The sequence below is a fragment of the Manduca sexta genome, chromosome 9 (assembly GCF_014839805.1).
Source record: "Manduca sexta isolate Smith_Timp_Sample1 chromosome 9, JHU_Msex_v1.0, whole genome shotgun sequence".
Lineage (NCBI taxonomy): Eukaryota > Metazoa > Arthropoda > Insecta > Lepidoptera > Sphingidae > Manduca > Manduca sexta.
This window is the reverse complement of record NC_051123.1, coordinates 7439060-7454913: the sequence shown is the minus strand read 5'-3', so window position 1 is coordinate 7454913 and position 15854 is coordinate 7439060. Positions and strand designations below refer to the sequence as shown.

Below are 15854 nucleotides of genomic sequence, written 5' to 3'. Positions count from 1 at the left end.
AGCAACAGGATCGATTGGCATTAAAAAGTTTTTGCGTAAATTGCCTATATTCTGACTGCACATTTTTACAAAATCTATGTAAACAGATCTATCTTAACGTCTTCTAAATTAATGGACAGTCTCCTAATAAAGTTTTCTTGTAGCTCTATTGCTCCGTCTCAAAAATTCACCCTGTATACTTTTAAAATCTAGTAGTCTAACTTTCATTATCTGCGTAAATTCACTATCTCAAGTTCCATGGTAAATATAACACAAAGCTTATCGAATTACTGAAGGCCGCTTTTGGAGATAAACCCGAGTCCTATCTTTGGCTTATTTCGTTTAGTGTAATATTCTATTTATTTTGTTTTGTTTAAAATTAATTGGACTTAATTCGTTGGAGATGCGTCACACAAGCATGAAATATTTTTGATTAAATTATATCGTCCGTTAAAGGCTAATTGTCTTAAGCGACATTTTTCGGAAAAATGTTAACTAGGTTAAAAAAACATTGGAAAAAAGTACTGATTTTTAATATTTTGTTATGTGCACAGTAAAAATATATGGTGAAACACCTGCTATAATGGCATTCTGATAAATCGTCTTTGAGATCATCTGTTATATATCTACTGTGGGTGTCGGTATGATTCTAGCAGTCTTTAGAAATATATTTTCTGTTTCATTGTATTTGAATTACACCATATTGGCACCATAATGAAAAATCACGTTTGGACATATCAATTTATACGGGAGAAAAAAAAACACACACTAACGCCTTTTATCCCCGACGGGGTAGGCAGGGACCAATAATTATTGATGAACCAACTTTTCGCGGTATATATTTCGTCCCTAAATGTCAGATGGCGAGCCTATCGCCATATCGAACTATCAAATTTGAATCCGGGCTAATACTAAATATAGCTTTGCGCGACCCGGGAATCGAACCCGAGACCTTAGCATTGCAGTATCGTAATACAACTACGCCGCCGAGGCAGATTTCTTTTTGTTAGATATATCTTTTTTACTGATAACGGATATTATGTACTGGACTCAATTAAAAAAAAAGATATGTCTTATTTAATAATGATTGCAGTATACTTACAATCAGGGGTAGAGTGTTGGTAGGAAAAAAATAACTTTATCTGTTCTAAACTACACTATGTTTGATGCATCAGCATTATCCGCTTGTAGTTCACTTTTAATAATCGTAATTACAACACAATACGAGTATGTGACCTACATTGTATAAAATAAGACCACATAGTTTTTATATTTAATAATTTATTTTAATAAATTAATTTTCGTAACATTCGACATAGCTTATGTATTCAAGATTACACCAGTCTGTTATATAATAAAAGCTTGTCTGTAAATTCATGGTACATAACATCACGCATTTTATCCCCGAAGGGGTATGCAGAGGCGCAACTAGGGCACCCACTTTTCGCCAAGTATGTTCCGTCCCATGATGTGATAGGGGGCGAGTCTATCGCCATATCGGGCACAAATTCCAGACTCCGGGCTGATACTGAGCAGAAAAACCCAAATATCACTTTGCCCGACCCGGGATTCGAACCCAGGACCTCAGAGCGCTATTGTACCGGACATGCATTACAACTACGCCACCGAGGCAGTCAAATTCATGGTAAAGGTACTAATAACACTATATTTATTTCATTGACGATGATATATTTTTTTTAATACGCGCATGGCAAAGTGACCTCGCTGCATATGATTGTAAGTGGAGTGGGGTCCAATCGAATGTCGACTGACGAGAGATGATTACCCCGCGACCGTCTATACAATTATGCCGGCCTGTTGGAACTGGATATACACAGGCTGATCTCTGAACGCGACACACTTACGATGGCGATGACAACTATGGTGGGTTTTACTACCGTCTGTCTCGTGGTTGCTATCTGGGCAGTTATAAAATGTATCCTACCTCCAGCAAATTAATATGACACTTTTATATTCGATTACTAATGTACACAATGACGAATGAATAAATGATTCAAGAAAACATATCTTGAAGGCATGCTAAGTAAAGGATGCATTGTTTAAGCACGCCTCGGGCCGTGGGCAAGACGCCATACTACAGTCGTTAGTGCCAATACAAAAATATATGGGATTAAAATATCCGATCGATAAGTCTATCGTTAGGATACGACAGGTTTTTTTGTTTTCTATTAGTGTTAACGATTTTAGAAAGGCGACTGCTCTGCGGCTTTTCGATATTTTATAATGTTTATTAATACTTATTGTATAATTAATTCTTGAACAGAAAATTTATGAGTAACAGATAGTGCTCATAATAAATTAAATGTAATTTACAATAAATAAAAACGTAACTACGTATCTATATACAAATAAATGGAATTTAATACTGATTTAAACACGTTAATTTGTACGTCACTTCAGATGTAGTATCTAGACATTCGTCTCTTCAACCAGAATTCTTTAATCATGTCACTGCCTTTCTCTCCGATCATGATTATTGGAGCGTTCGTATTACCGCTGACTAGGTTGGGCATGATGCTGCCGTCGATCACTCTAAGGCCTTTCACCCCGTACACTCTTAACTGTGGGTCGACAACGGCCTCGCGATCCCAGTATGGTCCCATCTTCGCAGTACCGACTGGGTGGTAGATTGTGCAAGTGTATTGCTTTATCATGCATTCCCAGTACTCGTCTGTATATCTTTTCTTGCTCACACATGCAGGAAAGACGTGTTTGTTCAGCATTGAGCCGTGCCTTTGGAACGCTTTGGTACCCGAAAGAGCTACAGCGATTTTGACTCCTTCGATCAATGTTTTGACGTCCATTTCGTCTGTCAAATAATTTGGGTAGATGTATGGATAATCGAAAGGGTTTGCGCTGCGCAGTTGAATGAATCCTTTGCTTCTCGGACGAAGTAGCATGGGTATGACACTCCAGACGTCCATGTTATTGATTGGACGGAATACAGCATCGTAGAAAGTCTCCATCAATCCATGCGCTTTGCGTATTTGTTCGCCTCCGTCTGAATTTGTAGAACCAGATACAAAATGAAACTCTATATCGGGAAAATCGTCAGATGCATTGACATATTTCGTATTTACAAAAGCTAATCCTTCTACTCCTCCCATAATGGTCAGAGGACCTTCCCCCAACACGGCGTACTCCATCAAAGTACTAACAGTGTGCAATCGTTGTTCTACTATCGATATTTCATCGTTAACCATAAACGCCAATCCACCTAAACCGATATGATCTTGAAGATTTCTTCCTACTTTTAAATTCTGGATGACTGGTATACGATGCTTTGCAAGTTCTTCCGCAGGCCCAATGCCAGATAACATCAGTAATTGTGCCGAATTAATTGTTCCAGCGGATAATATCACTTCTTTCCTTGCCCTAATACGATGTATCATTTTGTTACGCATGAACTCCACTCCAAATGCGATTTTCGTTCTAGGATCAATCAATACTTTTGTTACGTGAGCATGGATAGCAATGTGTAAATTTTGGCGGTCTTTAGCTGATCGCAGGAATGCTTTTGAAGTGGAACAACGGCTGCCTCGTCTTATAGTACCTTGGGCAACCATGAATCCAGTCTGGTTCTCCCCATTAATGTCTCTATTCGTGTACCCCATTTCTAAGCCGGCTTCAATGAAACTGGAAACTAATGGTGTGTGGTATGGAGCCTCAGCTATTGTCAGATATCCTCCACTACTATGATAAGGAGTTTGTGTTAAGTATGGGTTTTGGTTGTCTTCGGACTTCTTGAAATAGTACAATACGTCTTTGTATCCCCAGCCTTTGTTGCCGAGAGCTTCCCAAGTGTCATAGTCTCTCTTATTTCCTCGTAGATAAAGCATGTAGTTGAGAACAGAGCTGCCACCGAGGACCTTGCCACGCGGCCAATTACAGCGCCCCCCTTCCATTGCTGAAATAATTATGATAAATAAATTTAACAATAACATAATTAAATATAATCCCCAAGATAGTCCGAGCTGGAATTAATTGGAAATTCATAGCATAGAATATGAATAGTTATAGGGAACTTTGCATATTATTTATTTTGAATGATTTATCACACATTTTTTAAGGAAATTATTGTTTTAGATGATTTTCAAATATCCTACCCAAACAGCTAGTCCCTTGCGGTTCAGTCTTGTATTGCCAGTCGAGTTTGCTCAGTTGTAAATACCCAGCCAAGAGAGGGACGTCAGATATCTCCGTCTCATCGCCGCCAGCTTCTAGTAATAACACTTTCCAATGTCCGATTTCTGATAATCTATTTGCTACTACCGCTCCTAGAATCGTCACAAAATTAACATTTAATACCTTTATTAATAAAACTCATAGATCTTTCACTATTTTAAACCAAAATGTAACATGTTAAAATATAATACAATGCAACATTATTACTTTAATAACATAAACACTGATCAAGCAGGCAGCTACATTCTGGATTCCGAACTGAGCGTAACTGTCTCATTGAATTATTGCTTGCCTGCTCATCGCTAGTTAAAACCAGAATTAAACAGTTTAATAATTTGCATTCTATCAGAATATACTGTAAACATCATAAGGATATCATTTCTTTACTCAATATTTATTATTTAATCGAAGAAGTGGACTAATCACTAGTTTGTAGTCAAGTTATTTGAGTTTCGACCTGGTATACAGTGAAACAGCTACTCACTGACCGGCAGACCCGGCGCCGACGATGATGAAGTCGTACTCTGGCAGCATCTGGTCCCCGATGTCCGCCGGCCGACCCTCAGGATCCGTCTGGTCATATTGGTAGTACGCTATAGCCGCTACCAACATCGGGATGAACCAGGCAACCTGGAATAAATAAAATATTAACTATAATGACTTGTTTTTCTACTAGCAATTCTGATTGCAAGGTTCATTGTTTTAACAGTCACTTTGTTTAGATGCTCATTAAGCCTTTACAATGATTACAATTATCATCAATCTTCATTATGCTTGGTTTTTAGAATACGCAGTTTTAAGGAAATTTTATTTAATACCAGTTTGGCCCTGCAGATAAAATTAATTGAAATCGATATAATAGCTCTAGATATTATGCCCTAGAAATAACTTAACAAAATTTTACACGTAATATAATATTGTAGAATACAGTTGGACAAAATAGCGAATTCATATCTTACACCTAAAGTTTCATAATCCAACCATTTTATCTTTAAATTGGTTAATATTAAAGAAGCTGAATGAGGGTTCCCATTGTTAGCATAATAAGTAAATTAAGTTATAATTCTATGTATTTATATTACTTCCTATTGTTATCTTAATATTGTTTTTACTTTTGTTGTAGTAAAAATAAATCTTTCGTTTTTATTTGCGCTGCTAAAGGTCAAACAGGCTTAAGCAGCAAGTACAGTTTTATACCATGACCGTGCTATGAGCGTATTAGGCACGGAAGAAACAAGCGCCATACACGGAGCGTTGCAGCACCGGCTACATATTCTCGCCGACAGTTGTTGACGGACCGTGCATGACACACGACGGTGTAGGTCGGTGACGGAACGGTCTAGGTCTCATACTTTTCAATACAAAGTATATTTTTACTTGACACGTGCTTAGCACGGTTATAGTGTGAACCGGTGTGGTTGAAAGACTTCTGTATTCTAACAACAATGGTAAATATAGTTAGGAACCTGCGAACCGGTGGCGGCGGCGATCGCCGTTCCAGACAGCACGTCCGCGGCTGCGTTCACTATCGCACTCATCGCTGCACCTGGAATCATTAGCATTACATTTATACATACGTCTCAGAAAGGGTAATCGGTTATGCAACTATTATGTTTTTTCAGTGTAGTGTTTGACCTCCCTGGTAAATTAGTGGTGAACTCGGGTAATTCTGAGCGTACCTTACCTAATTCACAACAGAGGAATAATCTCGGTTGCCCTGCCGACCTTACAGAAAATAAATAGGGATTAGGGGATGGAAAATTATTTTGGGTTATTATCTATCGTCCGACATTATTGTGCATAAATGTTTGAAGTGTAGTATAGTTAACGCATTCAAACAGCAACATTTTAACCAATTTAAGAAGTAGACAATGTGCGCTATGTTCGATAACTGACCTATACGAGATCGTGGGGAGTACCGTTAACCGCACGAGCGAGCGACTTGCGCCGCACCGCGTGCGCGTGCGCAGGTGCCGACGCGCTAACGGTCACGACGTCCTTTTAAACTGGCACACTTTTCACCGTATGATCCAAATGCCATTTCTTTTTTTCCGGTACGGTTTTGAATGCAAATACGATTTATTTATATTCGATAGTTATTTTCTTATTTCAGGGTAGTCGACCGTCAAGTTTAATAATGTTTTTCGCACCATTCAATTCGTTTTCTATGTACTTTTATTCCTTAATTTATGCGCTTTTCGATGATAACATTAACGTTCACGAAATGACGGTTTTAATTTCCTTTTCCACCTACTCTGTTTTGTACAAAATTCATGTTTACATTCTTTAAATCTTCAGAATTATCTGAGAAAGTGAACCTGATGCACACACACTGAGTAACCCGGCTGACACTGCACAGACCACTTACAGCATATTAACAAGTTCCGGTGAAAATAAACCGATGACGTTACATAACGATAATGTAATAAGCTGTAGTTAGTGTGCCGTTAACTATGCGGAATATTGAACGGGTTACAAAATATTTGTAGGTTTCGGAAAGCAGTGACGTATCGATTTTTTTAATCGAGCACGGCAATTTGACCCTTCTGCACCTGATCGTTAGAGGAGTCTGGTCTAATAGAATGTCTACTGACGAGAGCTGGTGACAGATGATTAGTGATTACCCCTTGGTGGTCGACATAATTATGCCGGCCTGTTCGAACCGGATATACACAGGTTGATCACGGAGCGCGACACAGTACCAGGGCCACTATGGCGGGTTTAACACCTTGTGTACGGAGGTCGTTACCCGGGTGAATATAAAACATATTCTTCCACCAACAAAAATCTTGTATCTTGTAAGATGTACGCGCTATTTCTATGTATACGCATCATCGAACACCAAGATAAATTCTAGTTTTGTTTTATGTGTTACCTTTATCTTGGCATTCTTATTTAACCTCAGTTGCAGTTTAATCGCGCAGTGGACCAAGACGTTCTGTATTCGAATTTCAAATCGGCACACTTCTACTCTTCTGTAGGTTTTTCTGACATGAGAGTATATCCCCGAGAGAAGATTTACGTCAGCCAGGCCTCGGTCATGAACATTAAAACCAATTGTTTGTGTGATATACTTGAAAGAGTACTAGTGTCGCAATAATTCAAATTAGGAGTGGGATAATGGTTCAAGAATATGAACTAGATCACCTTTTCAATCTTGGCACATTAATAATCTACACAGTTACTGATTCTGAATACAGAACAAAGGTCCGAATATAAATAGACTGACTATTTGCTGGTAAAAAAAGACTGAGTCTACTATCTCACCATTATTAAAGGGAGTAAGATATCTTATTATACAATTCAAAGTCTAGTTACATCGTTTTCATGATATAAAATGTACCTATCTTTTCTTCAGTAGTACATCAACCTCCATTACCCGGCATGATTTCAATCTCTAAGAGAATGACATCAAATAAACGTTATATACCAATTGCCTAACATTACGAGGTAGAAAACGGAGAAAGTGCGCGTATTTTGCGGTCTCTGTGTTTGCTCAGATGGATGTTGTGATTATCTTCCATCCGTAACATCGTTGGTTTATTGCGGTACTTCACACAAATATATTTGATGTTGTTTCAAGGGTGTATAGAGAACTGTGGTGTCTTTCCGTTGTATGGAAAATGTTTTGAATATGAATTGTCATTTTGACATTGTTTTAATAACGTTAACTATTTAGTTCCTTAAAATAACAATTAACAAGAAGTTACTCGAACTTTAGATGTAAAATAAAAAAGTATAAGTTTCGAACAAAATAAAATAAACAAACAAATTTTAATTTTACACGCCCTAGTGCCATTACTACAGTAAGGGAATTCGACGCAATGGCAACACGCTTTCTATAAGGAATACACTCTCGCACACGCCATATTTACACTAAACTACGAAATGAAAAAAAAAAGTGGTAAAACTGGAATTTTTGCTGGAAATATTGGTTTTTCGTTAAATGATTTTTGGCACTATATTAGCAAAGACGTATATGTAGATACATTCATTAACGCAACCTAAAAATGACCCTGTATAAGTAATAGGACGAAAACTGTAAGAAAATTTATTACAAAAAAAAAATTACTACCACGCAACAGATTTATATTAAACCGCGTTGTGTAGATAATACAATAATCAAGTAGCTTGATCTTGACAAAAGTAAATCTCGCGACAATTAATATCTCTACAAAAAAAAAAATCTTTCTATTTAGAGCATTTAAATAAAAGCGTTTTTTAAATATGTGTTTTTTTACTATTCATTTATTTACGTATGCATCGGCTTTGTTGATAGTCTTTACCACTGTTTTATGTTAAAAGCTGGAGTATCTGTAACTTCATCAGGCTACCCCTGGCCTTTGAACCACTGGCATGCAATGACTTATTATCCTACTTTTCAGTGGCGGAAGTTGAAATTTTCCGAAAGGGAACCCGAGACAACATATAGATATTAATATGCATGAATATGGTCTGCAAATCATTCTAATGATAGTTATTTTGTACATAAATTCTACATAAAGGGAAGGCGAGAGGAATCAGGTTATATGGACCCTTCGCCACTGCTACTTATCTAAGATAAAGAAGTTATCCTTATTATTTAAACGGCTTTACCATTAGTTTCTATTAGAAGTCACCAATGCATCCATATTCCTCAGATATTATGAATGCTCATAGGTGGTGGTCCATTGTTGGACCCTATCATTATTTAAAAATTATTTATTGATATAAGTATTACATAGGAATGCTTCGGTGGTGTAGTTGTATTACGGCAGAACTACAGTGCCGAGGTTTCGGGTTCGACCACCGGATATATAAAACTGAATAGTTTGTTTGTTTGAACACGCTAATCTCAGGAACTACTGAACCGATTTTGAAATTTTTTGACTAATAGGAAGTTACATTATTTTTTAGTACTATAGGCTACTTTTTATCTCGGACACTTTAATAGCGGAAAAACTTTTTCACATGACGCAAAGCTAGTGTTAAAAATAAGTCCTTAGAATACAATGGGACATGACCAAATAAATGTAACAAGCACTTGGACTAATAAAAAAAAAATACAATACTGGTCATTTAAGTAGTTTTAAAAAAGGAATAAACAAAAAAGAACCCTCTACTATGAATGTTGTTGCTGTACATAATATTTTAAAAATTGAACGCATTGCACCTTACGGTGTCGATGCAAAAAAGGCGGCAAAACTATTACCAAGTGCGTTCACTTATCACAAGCGCCAAGAAATTGATTGTCTCTCATCAAACTCACCTTAAATTCAAACTTTCACCAAAAGCACATAAGAACAATAACACGCCGCGAAACATTTGAAACTCGTCACAATTTCACCGCAACCCCGACCTTATGGAATCCGTTACGAAGGACATGTACGCGATGTTTTTTAAGAGAATAAACGTTTCGACTTCGAAACGGTAAAGTCTTTGCTGTCGAGACAGGCACTTTCTTCGGACGCCAATGAGTAACTCGCGGTGCCGACGTTCCAGCCGATTGGTGGGAGGTACGCATTGAGGACCGACGAAAGTGGTTTATATTTCTGGAATGTTTTTGCCTTTTTTCTATTTCCTGTGCTGGTTTTTAACGGTTAGTCACTGTTGATTATTCGGATCTGTGTTCCTGTGGCATTAACAGCTTTATGTTGACAAGCTAGTGAGTTTAATGCTCTTTGATCTTGGTTAGAGAAATATCGACCAGTGGATCTTATCTATCATAAATTGACATGATCACGTCGCTTAAGGATTCAGTATTTTATCGCCATATGTATAGCATTATATCAAACCTAATGTTTTTATTGATTGTTATTAACACTTAAGAGACGAACTGTAAACATGTAATGGTTTTCTTGACACGTAGTTTGACGATCAAATGGGTTATTTGATAGTAATCGATCTCGATTATTCGGGAAAAAGTACAAGTATCAAGAATATACTGTCAGCCTTAAGAAAAAGGAATTGGTGCTTAGAGATATTATTAAAATATGTATTGCACCATGAACCTAAGTTTCATGTCAGTTTGTTACGAAACAATGGTAGACCCAGGTTGAGACTTTATTTTTATTCTATGATGATTTTATAATTGGTATCTTATAGTACTTCACAGACTTATCAATTAATTAATAATATCTTATAATAACTAATAAGATATTAATTGTTGTTCACATTTAGTAGACAGGGGGGGAGGTTCCGCTATTTTATACATAGCCCCCCCTGTGGACCCAGGTTGAGTCAGTATACAAACATCTTCACTACGTTTGTACCAATTCTCAAAAATGATTAACATTGTTTTAAAATATCAAACACGTGTGTGGGCGTGGTTACATCAACGATAGTATCTTGTAGGCAATTATTTTGAACTTGACATTGTTGATTACACTTATTATGTAAAATTTCAACAATACGATTTCTATAATTTCACACATACACACACGTATTCATGTCTTTTATCCCCGAATGGGTAGGCAGAGGCGCAAATGGTCCACCCACTTTCGGCCGTGTGTATACTATTCCATCCCATCATGTGATACAAGCGACCCCATCGCACTAACTCCAGCGTCCTGGGTAGAAACCGAGTAGAAAAACCCAAATATTGTTTAATTAGACCCAGCGATCGAACCTAAGACCTCCGCACTATTGTCGTACGGTATTACAACTACGCCACCAAGACAGTAATTTAATTTTTTTGAATAAAGATATTTATAATTTATATTATGTATTGCCCTTTAACATTTAGTATTTTACTATACATACGTGGTGAAGTTTAGGTACTATACATATGTATAATTTTGTTACCATTTACTATTTTCACAAGTTGAGCTTTAGCTCTTTTATTAAGATGGTGCTCCAACAAAACGGCCAACTAACTGTATTATAAAAGCTTTATTTGAATCAATACATATCACATTTCTGCAATAGTCTAGATTAGTGTCCAGACAAACAAAGTCACGGGTAAAATCTACACGCATATGTCCATTTTTAAAAACATTGTTTTATTTCATATTTCTTTAATAAGCGTGTTATATTTTAATATGTTGCCAATTTGATAACCCATTGCTCGTAATGAACGATAATACTTGTTTGTATTCAAATTAGTTGTAATTATATGACGTATGATGATATTATGTTATTTTTTATGTTAATTACTTAGTAATATTAGCCCTGTATTATATACTTGCCCACTGCTGAGCACGGGCCTCCTCTACTACTGAGAGGGATTAGGCCTTAGTCCACCACGCTGGCCTAATGCGGATTGGTAGACTTCACACACCTTCGAAATTCTTACAAAGAACTTCTCAGATGTGCAGGTTTCCTCACGATGTTTTCCTTCACCGTTAAAGCGAACGATAAATTCACAAAGAATACACACATGATTTTTTTTTTAGAAAAGTCAGAGGTGTGTGCCCTTGGGATTTGAACCTGCGGACATTCGTCTCGGCAGTCCGTTCCACACCCAACTAGTTAATTACTTAACTCTGGATAATTAGACGCTGTACTGAAATTGTCATACGCAAGGTCTAATAACTTCGTAATCGAATCAGAAATGAGAAGATCCGTAGAAGAACGAAAGCCACCGACATAGCCCATCGGATTAGCAAGCTAAAGTGGCAGTGGGCAGGGCAGAGAGCTCGCAGAACTGATGGCCGATGGGGCAAGAAGGTTCTGGAGTGGACGCCACGAATTGGCAAGCGCAGCGTCAGACGTCCACTCAGGAGGTGGACAGATGACCTCAAAAAAGTCGTAGGAGGTCGCTGGATGCGGGCCGCTTTCATAGGTCAATCTGGAAATCTTTGGAGGAGGCCCATGTTCAGCAGTGGACATTCTGCGGCTGATGATGATGATGATGATGATGATGACCATGCCGGGACGGGTTGTTAGTATATTAGAAAAAAAATTAATGAATACGTTTTGACGAAACTAAACTATTATTCAGAATTTTATCGCGATGAAGAAACGGTTCCAGTTCAAGTAATAGGTAAATAATTAGTCTAGTTCACAAGGGGTCTCTAGTTGCTACGAGAAATAAAAATGATATTTTTCCAAAATCGACAACGAAAGTAAACATAAGTGAAGTCGGAAACGGAAGTGGATGTTAATAATGAAATGCACTCGACGAATAACTTAAACATGTAAAATGATTTCTTATCTTTACACGAATGTTAGACATTGAAATAAAACTATTCTTGGATTCTATCGCAGTTTTTTATATAAAATTTTTCTCCACTTTTCCTGAACCCATAATCTGAAAGGAGTTAAAATATGTCAAGGAGCTGAGATTTATAGAGTCACGAAGATGAGCAGAATTTCATTCCAAATCCAATGAATACGGAGAAACCCAGATAATAAATAAGCTAGTTCAAATCATTTGAAATTAATTTAGAAATAAAATGTTCAAATGTTGTAGTTAACAACAATGTTGTGAAATGAAACAAAAAAGGAACCGGGAGACGGTGTTAAAACCATTATTAAATCTTCAATGCCGTTTTAAATCTTTCCCAGAGCCGAGAACTGACTGGATAAATTAAATCAATTTTATGTTTTCCGAATTAATGTCTTTTAAATAATCTTATGTTAGTGTTGTTATCAAAATGTAGGTATCTCTGCTGTTTTTAATACAGTTTAATGTATTTCAGTTTGCAAACGATTTGCGGTAGTTTTAAGGTCTGGAATCGTGTGATTGACGTTATTTTTGTTTTTTTAATATTCAAATATTCTTTACAATTTTTTTTTTATTGCGCTGAATGACGAGACGAGCTTGCCGTTCGCCTGATGATAAGCGATACGACCGCCCATAAACAGTAGTAGCACCATCAAACATTTTGAATTACGAAGTATTATTTGGCATTCCACTGCGCTCACTTTCCTGAGACACGAGATGTTAAGTCTAATTATGTCCAGTAGTTACACTGGCTGCAGTGTTCAAACTAGAACACAACACTGACTACACACTGCCGCTTGGCGGCAGAAATAGACATTGCGGTGGTACCTACCCAGGCGGACTCTCACATATGAGTTGCGACACATTTAAAAGCTTAACACTTGTTTGTTACAGGCGGATGTTTCGGTTCGACGACGAAACGCACGATCGTCGGAGGATGGGCGTGGGCCTGGTGGCTCGTCACGGACGTGCAACGTATCTCCCTTGAGGTTAGTTAGTTAGTTAATATATCACGAAATAACTCCATTTTTTTGGGAACTGCCGCGGTTATCTCCGGGGGTACCTTGCTAATAGTGTACAAGCGATCCCCCGGCTTAGCAAACACGGCAGTCCCAATGAAGACTTGATGGGCCCTACCGCTATCGCTGAGGGTGCCAGCGGACGGTACGCTGGCAACCAGCAGCTATATAACCCTATTGGAAACTAACATAGCAGGCGAAATCAGAAATGTAGATTGTGACATATCTGTCTACCCTTAAAATGGGGCAAATGCGTGTTGCTATTGTAGGTAGCGACATGTAGTTTAATAACAGCTCTGTGTTCCCCTAAAAAGGGGAAAAGAAGTGTTGCCATGTGTACGAATTAGTTTAAAAACCAAACTACTGACCCAATTTAGAAAAGTCTATGAGACTAATATTGAATATATTGCTTAAAAACAAAATTGTCTAAATCGTTTTATAAATGACTGAGTTCTGAGGTAACAAGAAAAAAACTCGATGAATTGAGTGCCTCCTCCTTTATTGAAATAAGTTAGTTTATCGACTTGTCGTACGTGAACCATCGCTCATGAACATCCATAATGCCAAAAGTTTTAGAATAGATCCAAATTTTTAAGAAGTGATACGGATTGGAATTAACGATGATCAACGAATCAAATTGTTGATGTTGACAAGTAGGGTGCGATATATAACTACGACACACACTCGCGCCTTTGACCTTCGAAGGAGTAGTCAGAGGCGCAACTGGTGCCCCCATTCGCCATTGTGTATTCTGTTTCATGATGTGATGTGTGCAAAACTACCAGCCTCAGGGATGATATTGTATAGGAAAAACCAAAAATCACTTGCCCTACCCGAACGAATAGCATAATAATTACTGCAACTTCACCTCCAACCGTTTTTTTCTAGGTTATGACACTTAACCCGATGTGCGAGTATGTGGAAACCGCTCAAGGCGTGCCGCTCACCGTCACCGGCGTCGCTCAGTGTAAGATCATGAACGAGGACGAGCTTCTCACGACTGCCTGCGAGCAGTTCCTGGGCAAGAACGTCAAGGAAGTCAAAATGACGGTCCTGCAGACGCTGGAGGGCCACTTGCGCGCCATATTAGGTAAGTTGGTAAAAATTTGTTTAGCGCCATCTACCGGTTTAGAGGTGTAATATTTGTACGGACATTGTAAGTTGGATAATGATACGTATTACCGTGATGTTATCGTGTGTCTCTAGATGTCGTCAATATAAATACGATTTCGTTCAAGAAAAGTTTTATAACTATGCAATGTCTAATAAACTCGATAGCATTATATTAAGCATTACTAAAATAAACTTACATAATTCTTATAGAAAAATATTACACCATATAAAATGTATACATGTGCTGCGAATGTGGCGTAGACCTTACCTTCTAAATTAGAACACAAACAATAAAGCTATACAAATTAAAAGTAGACAGTATTTTATTTGCATATTTAATATAGGTAATTACAATAAATCCACTACCACCTGCCAAAACTTCCGATAACTTGCCCGCATGGCAATTTTTTTTCATATTTGCTTTTCCGGTAGCCACGGCAACTAGATTTTTCAGATAAGTTCTTAACAAACCAACTATACTATGTCGATTTATTTTATTAAAGCTAGATATCCAGAGCATAGACTAAACGGGGACCGTAGCCAAAATACCTTCCTACAATCTTTCACGCTTATAGAAAACAGAAAAAAATGTATGAGAATGATACCTATACGAATATCCTATCGATAATTCTATGGCTAGGATGTCATTCTGATACATAAAGTTAGCGATAACGATTGTACAAAGACATAGGTATGTGGTCGCCCGCAGGTCTATATGTCATTCTGATACAAGTTAACGATAACGATTGTACAAAGGCATTTGTGGTCCGCCCCCGGGTCTCGATTATTATGTTTTGTATTATTAACCGACTTCAAAAATGGAGGAGGTTCGCAATGGCAAAAATCAATACTGGTGATCGACTACCCTGGCTCAATAGATTTTATTAGCAGCTCGTATAGCGTGCTCGAATGTCAAAGCGTAAGGCAGCCAAATTTCTGAAAACTGAATGCGGGGTTGGAATGTGAAGTATTTCTGTGGATAAAGGAAATGAGCCTTTACATAAAAAAAATACACGCAACTTACTGAGTTATTTATTTTATAGCTTTATTGTACACTAAAAACAACAACATTGTGCTTAAGATTAATAACAATAAATAATTTTACATCATATTAATATTACCAGAGTGTCATTTCTATAACTAATTAAGGAATATGTAGAATGTCATTGAAGTTTTTACAACTGCCCTTATTAAATTTAACCAAGAGCGTAACACGTAGGGTTTCGACTTTTAATAAGTTTTTGCGAGCGTAGTTTTTTTTGAGAATGCATTCATGTCGAAAATGTAGATAGAGTTCAAATGTAGGCATGCGTGATGTAGATACGCAAGGACGAAGCTGACGCTGTATCAGCCGTATCTATGATACGAGGCCCCTGAACTTCAGGGTCCCT

At 37.5% G+C, this 15854-nt stretch overlaps 2 protein-coding genes across 2 annotated transcripts in view; one reads left to right on the top strand and one right to left on the bottom strand.

Annotated features, from left to right (window-relative positions):
* LOC115453721 (flotillin-2) overlaps positions 1-15854 on the top strand; it is a 357821-nt gene that overhangs the window by 288719 nt on the left and 53248 nt on the right. The window contains exons 2-3 of the mRNA XM_037436782.1: positions 13226-13320; positions 14239-14440. Coding sequence (XP_037292679.1) covers positions 13226-13320; positions 14239-14440 — 297 coding nt within the window. The remainder of the gene's footprint in view (positions 1-13225; positions 13321-14238; positions 14441-15854) is intronic.
* LOC115450806 (glucose dehydrogenase [FAD, quinone]) lies at positions 1546-9696 on the bottom strand. The gene is made up of 5 exons (XM_030178914.2): positions 9434-9696; positions 5652-5731; positions 4674-4815; positions 4107-4277; positions 1546-3907 (listed from the first exon to the last, which is right to left on the bottom strand). The coding sequence occupies exons 2-5, from the start codon at positions 5721-5723 to the stop codon at positions 2397-2399; spliced, it is 1896 nt and encodes a 631-aa protein (XP_030034774.2). The 5' UTR covers positions 5724-5731; positions 9434-9696; the 3' UTR covers positions 1546-2396.